Source organism: Euprymna scolopes, chromosome 13 (genome assembly GCF_053919585.1).
Source record: "Euprymna scolopes isolate OS-2025 chromosome 13, ASM5391958v1, whole genome shotgun sequence".
Classification (NCBI taxonomy): domain Eukaryota; kingdom Metazoa; phylum Mollusca; class Cephalopoda; order Sepiida; family Sepiolidae; genus Euprymna; species Euprymna scolopes.
The window spans coordinates 129696759-129713826 of record NC_136494.1 but is presented as its reverse complement, the minus strand read 5'-3'; the positions used below and the strand labels follow the sequence as shown (position 1 = coordinate 129713826).

The 17068-nt window shown below is 32.6% G+C and overlaps 1 protein-coding gene across 1 annotated transcript in view; it reads left to right on the top strand.

The window, feature by feature from the left end:
- LOC145292193 (cilia- and flagella-associated protein 65-like) overlaps positions 1-17068 on the top strand; it is a 2765874-nt gene that overhangs the window by 2591992 nt on the left and 156814 nt on the right. The window contains exon 39 of the mRNA XM_080138498.1: positions 14141-14263. Coding sequence (XP_079994624.1) covers positions 14141-14263 — 123 coding nt within the window. The remainder of the gene's footprint in view (positions 1-14140; positions 14264-17068) is intronic.

Sequence of the window (17068 nt, the reverse complement as noted above, 5' to 3'; positions counted from 1 at the left end):
GAAAGTATTTCCTTTAAACTCCTCAGCCTAACGTTTACAGGGAACATGAACTGGAATAGATACATTGAGAGCATTGCCAAGGCTGCTGCGAGGAATGTGGGCTCTCTCTACTGTGCTAGAAAACTACTTATGTCTGAAAGTATCTTGTACCTCTATAAGGCCACCATTCGCCCATGTATGAAGTATTGTTGTCACATTTGGGCTGGTGCATCTGCTGCTTGTGTCTCACTCCTGGACAGGGTTCAGAAGAGAGTCGCCAACCTGATAGGTCCTGAACTGTCATCTCTGTCCCATTGACGAAAAGTTGCATCCTTCTACCTGTTCTACAAGTTTAATGGTGAATGCTCTGACGAACTGCAAGCACTTGTACCTCCTCGACGTAAATACCCCCGACAAACCCAACAAGCAGCTAAATCCCACCCCTTCACAGTAGAGATCTCTAGGCCTTCTACTCCAATAGTTTCTTCCCCAGAACTGCTAGACTTTGGAACTCCTTTCCGGGATTCTGCTTTCCCAACTGTACTAACATGCAGAAGTTCAAGTGTAATGTGAACAGACATCTTGCTACTCATCTCCCTTCATAATACCCCTGCAACTTATGTCCCTGATAATAGCCCCCTACTTCAAAGTGGCACTGTGTCCTGCTTGGGGTGAAAATTGAATAAAAATTTTTTTTTTTTTTAATCTGTGGAGGTGCCACACATAGTACTATTTCATGCTTTGATACAGTACAAAATCAGTTTTGAAATCTAGTGAGGTATGTCTCTTTTTTTCTTCTCTACAGTCACTTGCAAAGGAGACGTTATATTTTCTCTTCTCTGTTTCAACTTTCTGATTCTTTCATTGAGTAAAAACTCGCTTAGCTATAGTCATTATAAAAAAAGTTCTTTCCTTTCACTATGTACTTGGAGCTAAACGAAACTTTCATAAGCAGAGATATTTCTAAGAACTACTCGTTTTTGGAATGCAATACTACAGGGTTGCTTCCAAGTCAAATGTTCACAAATTCTTGTTGAGTTGTCTTCTTAGCTAATTAAATTTCCTAGATTCAACCATCGTCTGCAAGTTTCAAGGTGTTTGTCTCATCGTTCACTTAACACAAATCATTCATCCTTGTTCTCGAATGGCTTTTGAACCTTGAGGAGCGGTGACTTGTCAGTAAATAAAATATATCAGTGTTTGCACTACGTTTTGCGAGTTATTGATAAAAAAATTTTAATGACAATGTTTCTGGAAAAGACAAGACAATTGTATAAAAGTGATTCCAGCTGAAATTGAAAGCTAGGAAAACAATGTATGTGGATTGTTTTGAGTGATAACCTTCTGCTAATATATATTAGAAGGAAGTTAACCTCTCTACACACACGCACACAAGCAAGCAAGCCGCCCAGCATTTCCCGGTCTTAAAATACACTTAAATGTGACATTTTGATTAATGTAGATTTCGCATTTATTATATTGGACCCAATGTAAAGTAATAATTTAAAAAGTTTTTAAAAAAAGAATCGTGCACCACCACCAAGAATCGAAACCAAAACGTTTAGCTTACAATTTACTTTTTCTTTTCACGTTAATGCCTGAGCTATAAAGACATGTTTGCTTCAAGGCTAAAAATTAAAACATGGACCAATAGTTATTACGTTACGCATGCATATTCGTAATACTGTCATTCAACCTTCACCTCGCAAATTCCATTTTTTTTTTTTTTTTTTTTTTTTTTTTCTTAATTTTCACACTTTTGCACTGATATTCCCCGGCTAAACCCCAAATATAAATTTTCGCTTAAGTTAGAATACCTTATATGTTAATTTTCATGTCTGTAGCCCAAAAACTGACAGAGGAGTTTGGTAGGCATTTTTTTTAAAACAAGTATATATACGCATACATAAGTATATACATAAAATGAGGTTTGTATTTACTATAACCTTTTTATGCAAATACTACGCAAGTATAAATCATGAAGAATATCTGCATAAATATAATTACACGTAATAGTTTACTAAAGATGATCATCCTATATGAAAACCGAGAAACTAGCAAGGAATTAATTAAAAAGAATGTTTAAAAGAATATGCAAATTAGCTAGATCTTTTGTAATTCACCGGCGCATATATAACAAAGTTGTATTTTCTGTTCATAGATAAATAGAGAAAAGGTTTTTAATATGAATATCAATACACACACACACAAAAAATTATAGGAGTATAAATACATAGAACTAAGTTATTTCTGGAAACACCCTCATACGTTGTCTTCTTTGCTTCCTCTATTTGACATACACATATGTATGTATAGATAATTAAAAAACTGGAACGTGCGGTCTTGCTCGAATCTTGTCTTCCACGGTCAGGCAATTCCATTTTTTAAAAAGGGATGAAAGGTGAATTGTGTGTGTGTATATATATATACACACACACACACACACACACGTATGGGTGTGGTTCAGAGATTAAGGAATGAGGGTAGAGAGCTGTATTTTGGTTTCGATTCTAGCTGATGGCACCCAAGTCTTATATTTTTTAGTTTTGATCTCACTACTATATATTAGGTTCAATATAATAATCGATAGAGAATTGTTTCTATAATAATACGTAATCTGCATAAATTAAAATATATTTAAGCGTATCCTGTGACTGGGTTATGCTGGGTGGCCTGCTAGTGTGTGTGTATTTAAAATATGAGTACTTGTCTGGCATTATATATTAAAAAAAACACAAAAAACTGTACAATCGTATAAAAGTGATTCCAGTTGAAATCCCAAGCTATGAAGAAATGTATGTGGGTGTTCTGCAACCTCATCTTACTATATATGTGTCAGTGTTTAAAATACACTTTGGTGAGTATGAGGCTAAAAGAATATCAATTTAAAGAAATAATTCCCAAACCATCATTATCATGTTGAAAGTTTTCTCACTATTCCTTTCTCATACTTGTCATATTTAACTTGAACATAAATAATAGAAGCTAATATTAGAATGCCAAGATTAGGTAGAAAAATCTTTTAGTTTTTGAGCCAACTGTCTCCAGTTGTCTTCATCTGCAGAACAGCCGAGGAGATTGCAGATGATCTTATCTTCATTGATTAAGACTCATGATGCCATGTTTCTGATATCAGAACTGCTTTGGAAAAGACTCAAAAACACTGGAAATGATAGATTATGAATGGGGGGAAAGAATGAAACTAAAACTTTAGCAGCCGAAAGGAAAATCATTACAAATGTTATTTTTGATTTTTCTTTTTCAATCATAATGATTTGGGTAATTATTTTTTATGTTTCTCATAGATTAGAAATAAATTTGTAGATATTATACTTGTCTATCATACATCTATTTAGAGAAATAGTATATTTAGCAGATTCTCTTATCTCTTTCTCTCTCCACGGCCACCGAGAGTAAGAAGAAGGCCTGTTAACTGAAAAATGTCTGCAGGCAATGTAGGTAAGATTTGTCAGACTGTCAGTACTATATGAGGACCATTTGAAAAAGAGCAATAAAACATTTTAAAAAGAAAAAGGAACACAGTTCGATTAATACTTAAACTGAACTTTATTTAATATAAAATATAAATATTATCTATGTAAAATTAAGTAATTTTAAAGCAATATACAAGTTAATACTGATAAAACTGAATTATGAATTTAGGAAACAAACAATTAAAAAAACATTAAACACATTTTTTGGCCTTCGGAACAAGATCACAGTGTAGTATCTATTTTTATGCTACACTTTACCTTTTCTGTCCTCGGGCGGTGGAGGAGAAATCTTTGATGATTGAGATTATTTTTGCTCCTATCCAGAGTGCCCCTTATTGTGAAGTTGGATTTTGCCCACAAGATTATGTTGAAATATTTAAATAACTACTTTAAATACAGAAATTATATTTAAAGTTTTGGTTTTCTGTTCTTCTATGTCTATTTTTTTTCCATGTTTTTCATCAAAATGTGTAGCGTATTAGTTGTCTCACAAGCCATCATCAGTGATCTCTCACTGGCAGTAACCTGTGGTGTTCTCTGGAGACCAAGTGACAACAAGTCTTCCCAGATTTCCAGTGTTCTCCACCTCTTGACCACTTGTACAGATGATTGCATGTTGTCGCAACAGCTGTTTCACCGATTTCTCATTGGCATCGGCCATTGGTGTTTCCTGGGGTTCGGGTGACAAAATGCCTCCCCAAGGTACCAGATTTTAACTGCACACTTCCAGTGGAGATATGCTTAGTACTCTCCCATCTCAGTCTTTCCATCCTCTCTGCCCCTTCACAACTAGTTTTTTTATTATTATTACTATTATGCATGTGCAGTGTATGCACATGTATTTTAAATAGTATTTTCAAGTTAAATTAAATTTTAGGTTTGTAACACTGTACGCATAGATTCTAAAAAGTTGTCAAAAACAAATATATAACAAATAAATGTTATCAAAGGCAAAATAAGTTACTCTTCTACCTATCTGGAAAAGTTTTTAGTGGTTTTCTCACTTTAAAATGTGTAATCGCTTCAAAAATCATGCAATGTTTACCGATATATTTTAAAAAGAAAAATGTTGGCATGCTCGCTATTGAACTCGGTAAGTTTGGGAAAATGAGTTAAAACAAACAAATTATACAAAATACTTTTAGAAACTCACTGAATACATGTCCACCTATGTCACGGTAACATATATTGAGCGAGTTTCTAACAGTATTTTGTATATTTGTTTTGTTTAAACTGGTTTTCCCAAACAAGCATGCTGCCATTTGCATTTTTCAAATACATCGGTAAACACAATGTTTTTCGAGCTGAATAAACACTTTACATTAAATAAAAACACTAAAGATTTATCCAGTTTGGTAGAAAAGTAACTTGTCTTGCCTTTGATAACATTTATTTGTCATATATTTGCTTTTTGACAACTTTTTCGAATCTATGTGTATAGTAAAACAAACCCATCATGTAAATTATTTACAGTTAAAATGTTATAAAAAACAAAAACTTGAAATTTTAAATATATTTCAAAGAAATAAATTATGCCCAATGCTAAAATATTGAAAATTCACCGATCGTTAAAAAAAAAAAAAAAAAAACTGCCGTGAAAAATGCTAACTTTAAAATATTTGGAAATACTCAGTGAAAAGTTTTATTTATTATTAAAAGAACGGTCTGAAAAACATTATATAAAAATTGTTTGTTTTGCAGTAAAAAAAATAAAATAAAAGTAAAAAAAAATAAAATTAAAGTTCAAAAACGAGTTCACTTACTATATTTTGTTAGATTAAAATTATCCCAATGTGCAATTATAATAATTATTATCCAAATTGAGAATTGTTTTTTCTCTTTAAAACATACATGGACAATCGTTAACACAGCCATATTTTTATGGCTGTTAGCGTGATCACGTGGTTGAATAACGGAAACTATCTATACCTACAAGTTGATCAGGAAGTGACGTTACGCTGTCATGTTCACTGGCCTACTCTCTCAATGGTGGTGCTCTCTCTCTCTCTCTCTCTCTCTCTCCTATATATATATATATATATATATATATGATGATGATTGCAACGTCTTGCCAGACGAGTGCCACTCCCTCGGACACTTAAAGTCCATGAGCCCAAATGCCTAAGGGAGTATCTATACAAAAATGATGTTACAGAGTCTTAGCTTTGTACGACAGCTAAATCTCTCTCTCGGTTCAAAATGTTGAGATCCAGCAACAAGCAAGACCAAGATAACCAGCAACAAATTAAACTGCAGACCAGCTTAATGCGGGTACTGGTCTCTCGCTTTATGTTTTTTTTAAATCAGAGATTTGCTTCTCCTAGAAAGGTTGCCTTCACCATGGCATACGGGAGCCCTCTCCACCCCAACACATATATACATACACTGAAATATACACGGTGCTAGTTGGCCATTGACTCAGAAAAAGGGCCCATTCGCCCTTTGAAAGGTCTTGTTTTTAATCCTTCAGGGAGACTAGCCGCCTTCCTCACCAAACAAGTCTGGTGGGGGAACCAGTTTAGTCGCCGGTGACCCGACCATGAGGCAGGTAGTACTGGGTTACATGGTACCAGCAGCATATGACCTGACACAATATATATATATATACTCGCACAAGAGAAATAGAATAATAATAGTGATAAATAGTATAATGGATTTAGTTTTGTAAATAAAACATTTCTTAAGATTCAAAGATGAATGACTTGTTTTTACTAACATGGATAGGTTTGCAAAATTAATCTGAAACAACAAAACTATATTTGATAACTGCAACGTTTTTGTTATTTAAGGGAGGTGGCCTTTAATTAACATTGCTGGGAAACCATGATATAAAATACCGCTTTGTTTTAAGATCCCGAAATATTTTTAATGGTAAACAACTGATTATCTCGAAATAATATTAGGGATAGCATAAATTCTTGAAAGCAAACTAATACAGTGATAGCAAGAGATAGATTAATTTACAAGTAAAATAGTTTTCCTATGAACAACTTGGGATTAACTTTTTTTTTTAATATAGTTTTACAAGGTGAAAAACTTCCATATATATATATATATATATTATAACCCATCCACATTGTGGCTCCATTGATAGACTATGTCAGAGGTCAGATGCGACAGTTATAGAGTTCGTATGACTATGGCGGTTGTCAAGTCTCCAGGATCAAATAGTTCACAAAAGATCTGAAAAGTCTCCCTTTCGAGTTTGCAAGTTTCAAATAGGCTAGAAATGGAAGCAAAAAGGCTTATTGGGTTCAGATTTCACCTCTGGCTAAGTTTGAATGTGGTTCCAGCTTCGGTCATATGTTAGAAAACATCTTCTCAAATCCTCATATGCTGTGCTCTGATGAAAGAAGGCTTTTGCTGAAATAAATGTCAATTCCATTCCAATTCGGCAAAATAAAAGCAATGAGATCCGAGTTCGATCTACGAGAATATATTCAGCAAATAAAATGATAAATGAAACTTTGTACAGGAAAAATAAAACAAAAAAAAATATGCAGAGAAATCTATCCTTCAACACTGAAATTTGTTCACCCGGATTGAGATTGTGTTTTTTATTTTATTTTTTTATTTTTTTTTTAGTTCCCTGTTCATGCATTATTTTGAACTCTAGCATTTGTCGGTTTTGTTCTGTTGAAAGAAAAGAGGGATCTTTTTTGCATTACTGGGTTGTCAGTTCAAGACAACGCGGCTGAGTGGAGGAGGTCACTTTCAAAATCTCCACAAGAACGGCGAAAATTCAGTTTAAAATTGCTCTGCACACCTTTTTATACTTTGGAAAGTGGGTGGTTAGGTGAATTACCCAACCAATCAACTGTCTCCATGTCCCTAGATGCAATCAGTTCCCCATCGTTAAATCACACCGCATATTAATAATTTCCCAGGCAGTTTGTTCTCACTCTAAAATCTACTCTGGGGTGGGGGAGTGGGGCACTAAGGTTGCTTTCACCTGTGAATCTAGGCTGCCAGTCGCCTTTCCATACAATATCCACCGGAAATGTCATCTTTTTACAGACAAAGCAATTATGCAACTCTCTCGCTTGTTATCAGAATTTTAAGTGACCACACTCTTTAAAAAATGAATAAAAAGTTACACCACGTTGTCTCTATAACAACACCGGGTCTGACTTGCCATAAGCCTACTTGTAATGTCACATATAGTAGGATACGAGGAGGGTAAAAATTATTCCCCAAACTGACCAGCTTTGCATCAATATATGTGGCCATACTAAAATTAAAATCGAAATACTGAACTTTATGTCTGGAATCCTTATTCCAATTTTGATCAAATCCATTATATAATTTTGACTATAAAAAAATGTCTTAAATTTAAAGCTTAAAATTGTATACATTTAAGAATTTGAAATTCAAAGAATCCTGATTAATTGCTGTCTAATTTCTATGAATTAAATTCAATGCAAATCTGAAATATTTAACTTTTAAAACATTAGGTTAGGCCCATATTATTCCCTTTGAAATGCATTTAAAATGCAAAGCAAAACAGAAATTTAGGAAATATTATTTGGTGTTTAATACCCATTATCAAAATTTCAAAAAAAAAAAAAAAAAAATCAGAGGTATTTGAATTTTTCTGTAGGGCTTCCACCACCTTTGCATCAAACTAAATTAAAATAAACCTCATTCCAATTACAGCGCCTTTCATCTGTGTTCAAATTTTCATAATGATCAGTTAGTTTTAAAGTGAATTAGATACACGGAAACATATAAGCATACTTGGATATATATTTTAGAATAATGTTCTTATGCTATAGACATTGATTTGTGGGACACGGGTTTTGCTAGTTGTAGTATAACTCATGGTCGCTTTCTTATTCACATCTTCATATTACCTGATACTAAAAGTGAATCAACAAAACAACAAGAAAGAAATTTAGAAATGAAAAACTATATAGGTTGACCCCCTCCCCCAAACAATGCCAACTATTAGAAACGTTAATAAAATTCACATTTTTTCTACAAGTAAACCAGAGTTCGTACAAATAAACTTGAGCCTCTGCCCAGTTTTCCTATCAAGTTCCAGTCATGTCCAATAGATTGTTTTATCACCATTCAATGATAACATACCTGGATACGATAACTCTGAAACATATTCTCAGCACTGATTTTGGTTGTGATGACCATCAGGAATAGTATAGGGATTGTTTTGGAAGACATTATCTCTGAGGTAATCCCTACAAATAAAAATCTGGGTAACTCTGATCTGGTGAATACGAAGGCCATTCAGGACCACACTTATTACCGATAAGACCTTTATTAAAGTGCCTGGCATAACATTGAACGAAAGTAAAGCAATAAGTTTTAGGCGTTCATAACTAAATCTTACTGAACAAGTCAGACATGGACTGAAGGTCATTTATATTAAATATAGTTGAACTCTATAAAAAGATTATGAATATTATTAACGATTCCATGGGTGGCATTTTTAATGGGTTATCCTCGATAACATGTTTGATTTGTTGTATTTCACTGTGGAATAAGGACAGGAATGTGTGCTTCACAGACACTTTTTGGCTAAATTCCTAGTAAATTGTGTATTATCTCATTTATCATTTTCGAAGAACTGTTACCATTTCCCGGTTTCATTTATTGACTGCAAAGTATGAAAGTCTGTCAAAAGACTTTAGAAAAGAGAGAGACGATACTTCAGTGTTGTCTGGCCAAGTCCTATGATTGATTGTTCGATCATTAAGCAAGAGGCCTTTACAAATTCAGTTTTATGAGATCATATAATAATTCTAAACAAGACTACTTTGAGCTGGTGTAAAATATTGAATTGCCTTTTGGTATGTTAAGTTGTTGCGAATGATAGTATAGAGAACATGAAATATTTTGACTGAGAATTGAGAAATGAACAGCTGATTTGCAGATGACTTACACATTCGAAAAGATCATCACCGAATCTGACTATGGCTGTACGCTAAGCACAACAGAATTAACACCAAGACAGACGCATGAGGATAGTATAATTACTGAACCTTTGTCTTTACTTTTCTCTTAATTCTTTTAGCTTCACTTGAAGAGATCTGAAGACAAAGTCATTAATGGTATATAAGCAGGTTTTACGTTTCTAAATTGGAAATTTCTAGAAAAACACACACACATCTGTAGTAATATATATATATATATATATATATATATATATATGTATAGTAATATGTACTAAGAAATAGTAATATATGTATAGTAATATGTACTAAGAAATAGTACTATATGTATAGTAATATGTACTAAGAAATAGTACTATATGTATAGTAATATGTACTAAGAAATAGTAATATATGTATAGTAATATGTACTAAGAAATAGTACTGTATGTATAGTAATATGTACTAAGAAATAGTACTATATGTATAATAATATGTACTAAGAAATAGTACTATATGTATAGTAATATGTACTAAGAAATAGTACTATATGTATAATAATATGTACTAAGAAATAGTACTATATGTATAGTAATATGTACTAAGAAATAGTAATATATGTATAGTAATATGTACTAAGAAATAGTAATATATGTATAGTAATATGTACTAAGAAATAGTAATATATGTATAGTAATATGTACTAAGAAATAGTAATATATGTATAGTAATATGTACTAAGATTGTACATGTAGGAACAAAATAGGTTTAAGGATTCTAAAATTCATACTAGAATTGTCTGCAAGGACTTATGGCATACTGGTAAAACTCAATTATAAAGTTGTTCTTTTTTGGAGGTTGAAGGTTAAATTCTCTGTGTGGGCGACACTCAAAAATACAATTACGAATTATTTAGAACTTCTACAGAGTCATGTTTGATGGAACGATAGCGTGCTACTTCCATGGGTTAAATAAAAAGGTTCTGTTCGAAATTTCGTGCAGATTTCCAAGTTTGATTGACATGAAGAAGGTCGACCGAAACGTTGTGAAAATAGCACTCAAAAACAGTAGTCGAAAGAACCCAAATAATACGAATAAGCAGATTTTACTTTGTAGGGGGAAAAAGATACACAATTACATTCACTTTTTATAACGCTGAATACTCTTTGTTTTCCACAAATAAGTTTGGTATTTGACACTGGTTGCATACAAAGAATGAGTTTTAATGTACTACTAATGATCTTTACTGTTGTGAGAATATCGGGATTATCTTATTTTTTTCTTTTAAACGAGTTCAAATTTAGGGCTGCTGCATTGCTGAATAAATAGTTTCATAAAGTTAAATTGTATAAATGAATAATAAAATAGTGGTATTCCCTAAAGAATATTTTAGTTTATGTAAAAATATCCAATAAGTTTAAGCTATGTAAATGTCACTATAATATAATATTAATATATCACTTGTAAAAAGTTCCGAAATATTAATTTTAAACAAATAAATATTTGTTTATTTTCCATAATATTGCATTGTAATTTGGTTTTCAAACGTATCCCGTACGTATTTTTTTTTAAATAATTAAAGAGTGTATCAGTCATTTTATTAGCCTGTAATTAATGATTTCTGCAACACAAAGATATATAGCACTCTTAGAACAATGCTTCAAATTTAGAACATAATGAGATGGACTGGATATATTATTAGTAGGGCTATGACAAGAGAATAGTCTTATTGTTTTGACTCGAGTATATATCCGACACAGTTAATCAAGAACATCACTATCTAAAAACATAAGATAGTAACTGATATATACTCGAGAGTCAAAATAATGAAAAGAATATTCTTTTGTCATAACTCTAATTATTAGAAACCGAAAAATTGCAGTTCAATGTAGAGAAAATGAATATCGATTGTTGTCATGTGATATAGTGTCAGCTTGACCCTGATATATGATGAAAATTGAAATGACTATCTGGAGATAGATAAAACTCCAATCTGGTATTCTTGCAAATTGAGTAATCGCTCCTTTGTTGCCGCATATATGCTCCGAATTAAATTTTAAAAAATCTCTCCAGGGTATTATACGAAACTTTAATGTGCATTATTTAAAAAGAAAATGGCTTCCAAAATGTCTATTTTTTTATGATAATTCAAATATTTTGTTTAATGACAACATTTTTATTGCAAATGACATAAATTTAAAGAATTAAAGTCTTTGCAATCATGCCTGTTTCATTCGAAACATTTGAATTAAAAAATAAAACGTTTTAGCAATTTCTTGGTAATTCCTCGCAAAACTAAGGCCTTGGACTTTACAACAGAATGTTAAAAAGTTAATATTAAGGTCATACAGCGGATCTCCTTCCAATTCCTTTCAAATCAATCACTGGTGCATTATCAATTTACTGAGGCGAATTCCTTATGTCATATCAAGATATACAAGTTTTCCAAGTAAAGAAAAAAGAAAATTCTACAAATTCACTTCTGGTATTTTGAATTTTAAAATCTTTGAATCTGTTTAGCCATTAATATCTGAAAATAAAAATTTATGCATTTTAAATAAATTCGTTTTTTTTTTTTAAATTAGCAGCATTACTTTTAGGATAAGCTGTATATGGAATAATTCTGTTTCTGTTTTTAATATATTTGTATATGAGGAAAAGGGAGATATTTTAGTATGTATTTAAGCAAAATCACCTCTAATATTATGTTCTACGTTTCAATGTGTATTCCTTACATATATATGTCATCAGTTTAATATATATTCCTTAGTGTGTAACATGAGTAGTTCATTTAGTTTATATTTAAACAATACAATTAGCAGCAGGGGAATGAAGTATAACTTATTTGTCTCTTCAAAGTAAATCAATTTCTTAAATTTGCAGATAATTTACTTCATAATATTTACAATATATCTGCTTTGTTTAAATCAAGGTGAAAAATATGTCCGAGTATGTTATGTGCAACAACATTTTACTAAGCCTTAGTACCAGCTAACTTGAAGTATTAGTATTATTTTTGTAATAATAGTGATAATTTAGTATGTCTAATTACCATAAGAACAAGAAAGAATCTATAATTCCTTAGGAATAGTTAGAAGGAAGCGTGTCTAGCCTATAAAAAGTCCTATCCATTCCACTTCAAAACAGTTTTCTTTTAAAAAACAAGATGGCAACTGATTTCTCGAAATAACTTCAATTATAAAAGTTGTAAAGTTGGGAATCAATAATAAAAAAAATTCCAAATTGAAAGTGTATGGTTACATAAATGCACTCTTGTTTTGATTTCAAATCTCATACGGACATTTCAAGCCAATGACTGTTTACACACAATTTTCACCATAGCAATCATCACGTTGAAATATTTTGTGATCAGCCTCCTGGCAATTATTAATTCCTTCAGTTAGCAAAGACAGTTAATCTGTCTTTTTTTAGAATAGGATCAGTAAATTCGTCCAAAACATTGTTTCAAAGAACGGTTACAGACGAGTTTATACATCAACCCTCCACAAAAATGAAGTATACTTACTCATGTATACATGTGATAGCTGAGCCTTATCTATCTCAAGGGGGTGTGACGGTGGTTCGGTGGCTAACGACACGGGCGAACACAAAAATAACTACCAACCATTACATGATCCCTCCCGTAAGTACCCAATGCTTTTCTAGAAAGAATTTTGACTAGAAAAATATCGGTAAAACCAATGCCAACCACAGAATCTTTGGATTATACGATATAATGTTGATCTACTTCAAGCATTGAAAAAGGTTTGCTCAATTGTGCTCACTGAAAAAAGTGTACTCAAAGCAATGCTCAACTAAATACAAATTAAATAAAAGAAAAGAAACTTTGATCTGAGAGCTTCTCAAATCCCTTAAGTACTCAGACTTACCAAAGCTTGGCAGAAAATCAAAGATTTGTCTAGACGAACTCTAGAGCTTTATTTTCATTCTTCTCACAAAAATACATAGCAATGTCGAATTTAAACAAATTTTTCTAAATAGAAAGTTACAATATATTATTTGAACTATTGTGTAGTCTTACTATTTATCATTATATAGCAGTTAAACTACAGGGAGCTGGTCTATTCTTTCAGAACACTGACTAACGACCTAAGTGTTCAGAGTTCGAATCCAGTTCGTTCCACAAAAATCACATTCATTTAGGATATTGGCAACCTTCACGTGGTCCATCCTGTAAGTACCCGGTGTCTTTCTAGAAAGAATTCTGACTAGAGAAATATCTGGGAAACCAATGCCAACAAAAGAATCTTCAGATTCATACGATATGGTTATATACCTAAAGCACTGGAAAAGACAGTGACATTGCTTTCAGGCACATTCTGACATTCATCTTTCTCTATTTTATTTTAATTTGTTAGAAAATTAAATTTTTCAGCATAAAGAATAGCCTCAGTGTTTTAACCTGTTCTTAGAAAAGCTGGAAGAGATGTCGTTTTTTAGATTATAGCTAAAATTCTTTTAACCAGATTAACTTAATCTTTTGGTTAGAATTAAGAGATTTTCAATTTATTTCTATATAAATAATTAGATTTCAGACGATTGCAGATTCATCATTGTTTAGCTACATGTAACCAATGCATAAAAAAATTGTATTTTAAACAATTTTTTATGAAGATTATTATTTTGTGTCTGAAACTTTTTTTTTTTTTTTTTTTCAATTTCTCAAGAGAAGATCATTTTCAGTGTTAAGCTTCATTTTATATAAATTTATCCACTGGTTTTTGAAAGCTAAAACTCTTCATTATTTTTTTTTTCTAGAATGTTTGGCAAAAGTTCTAAATTGAATTTGAATGGCGAATCAGAGAAATATGTGGAAGAAAGGATAATATGTTCTGATTTGCACAGAGATATGCTCTGCGAAGTGATGTCAAATATAATCAGGTGAGACGAATGTTGATTACTTGTTGAGGAAAACAAAAGATGAAGTTTCAATTTTTTTTTTAAACATTGTAAACATCAAAGTAAAATATATATTAAATGTAACAGAGCATAAACGGTGGTTATATGCTAATACCAAGCCGCATGCCAAATGACGTCATGGTAAGGGAAAAGAAAAAAACTAAAAAGAAAGACGATCACGTTTGAGACATGGTTGACGTCACGGCCTTATAAAGTCATACATTCATAGAGAATGAGGAAATAAATGTAGTTGTTTCTAGTTATTACTTGTCCTATGTTTCTTGCAACGAACTCTGCTACAATGTGCGAGTCGCAGGTGCCTACATGGTAATGCATGTGTGAAGATATAACGTTACATAAAGAAATGTTGCTTTATTTTTTGCGTTCAAGTTATACGGCACAATCATGTTGATACACCAGTTCTCGCCAGATCACTGAAGTTAAGCAACATTGAGCCTGGCCAGCACCAGGTGGGTGACCATTTGGGAAGGCGAGGGTCTGTTTGTACCGCGAGGTAAAAATACCAATTTAGGAAACTGGCACAGTCTATCCTTCTCTCGAGAGTGGATGGGCCTCTTTTCAACTGTGGTAGGCAACCCATTTATGGATGGCGTCATGATAAAAAATACCCTGGATAGCCTTGGAAAAGCATCAAGTATTTTCAGCTATTAGAAAAAAAACGTGAAAGATTCCACAGAATTTGTTCACGTTTCACCTGCGCCTACTTGCATTGGATGAAACAGCAACAATCGTGTTCAAGTTGGAGTTGCAGAAACAAAGTTTTATGCAAACTAAGTCAGTATCAAAAACATGACAAGTTTCAAAATCGGAAAATGCTATATTTGATAATGTCATTACTGGAAAATAAAGAGAGTATAAAGAATGGCTTTCTAGGAAACTTTGAAAAGGCTAATCTCCATATGCTAAATGCCCTACAAAATCTTAATTACATCTAAAACTATAAAGTCTGTTTTTTATGGAAATCATCCCAGATAAGGCATGAAGCCACAATCTAAGGAGCTAAAAATAACAAAAAATGGTTATTGCTATTGACCCTAATTTTTAAAGAATAGTTCAGAAGAAAACGGTCAGCAGGGAGAGAGTTCCACAAATTTGCCGTTCTTTGAAAGAAGCTACTGGAATAAGAAATGTATTACAAGGTATCAAAACAGCGAATTGATGAAGAACACGAGTCAAACGAGCTGGGGGGGGGGGAGGAGAAACTAAATCAAACAATTCTGAAGGATACACGTCATAATAGTATTTATTAAAAAGATTGAGACTAGCAACATTATGTCTGTGAGAAAGATGTTGCAGAGAAAAAATGGATGAAGATCAATCAAATTGCAGATATGTTTCTGCATATTATCAAGAACTCTTAAATGTGATTAATATTCACCAGCCCAAATATAATAACAGTACTCCATATCTGGTCTGATAGTAGATTCGTAAAGATGGTGAATAGCCTCAGGCGTGAGATAGTATTAAGATCAATAGAGAAAACAGACTTTCAAAGATGCAGAAAAAGCAATGGATCTAATATATGAACTCCAAGAAAGATTTGATGAGAAATAAAAAGCCGAACATCAAACATTAATTTACATATGCATACACTGCTCTCTTTAAGCTTGTTATGTGTTTATTTCCATCTGACTAAAGTGAGTCAACAGTTTTGCAATATACAACATAATTATATCGAAACACCAGTTCTCACCAGATCACCAAAGTCATATAAGGAATGCTAGGCGCTGTATGTACCGCACCATGATGTACAGAATTCCAGGTTGGTACCTGGAGGCATGTTTAACCCACTGGGAGAGATGCACCCTCGGTCTTCATTTCAAACATGTATGAGAAGAACACTCTGATGTAAAAACCTGAGGTTTATTGTATGCTTTGTCCTGTGGCAACCATTTTCACCGACTGAGATTAGCAGTTGTACCAAAAAGTGTGGTTGATTCTGCACAAAGTTTTCATCACTATAAACAAATCATCTGTGTGGATTTCTGAACCACTTAGTTGTTGTGGCAGAACTCATATGTGGAAATTATAAGAAATATCATCAAAGGTGACAAACTACACTGGACTAGTGCAAGTCATTAAGCTTTATTTTGTGACTTTGAGCATAACCTCGAAATTCAATGTTAGGCCCATCTGATCTTGAGTGATCAAGATTTTTGAAATCCAAACAAAATCTCTTGACCAATCGGGTTACTGTATTTAAATCAAATGCATTATTACCATTGGCCCAACAAATAATTTGGTTGCTTCTGTGGCAATATTTAGACATGGCTATTTAAAATGACACAGAAAACAAAAGTTTCCACAATGATTAAATAAAGAGGAATTTTTCTATAAAGAAGTTAAACTTTGAAAATTAAGATGTCAGAAAGTTAACATGGCATAGAAGATAGTAAAATCTTTTGACTTGGCTGGCAGTCTGAACAGATTCAGATTTCTTTTTCTGGGCCTATCTCCTCCTCCAATAGAGAATTCTTCTTTAATATTATGGTGCAGTTCGAATTCGTGAGGCGCAGTAAGCACAGTTTTTTAATTATATTTTGTGATCATCTGTATGAGTATAAAATAACAGATGGAATTAGGTAATCCACAACAAATCAGCAACATTACAGTACCACTAACTACAGTGGTTACCTTCCATGGCTAAAAAGCTTGGGTCACATGATATATGTGTCACAAAATAGCATTTACATAAATATTTCCAAACTGGCCACTTGTATTTAATGTGACTATTTCAAATGCTACTAAGTGTCCAATTGATGTGTA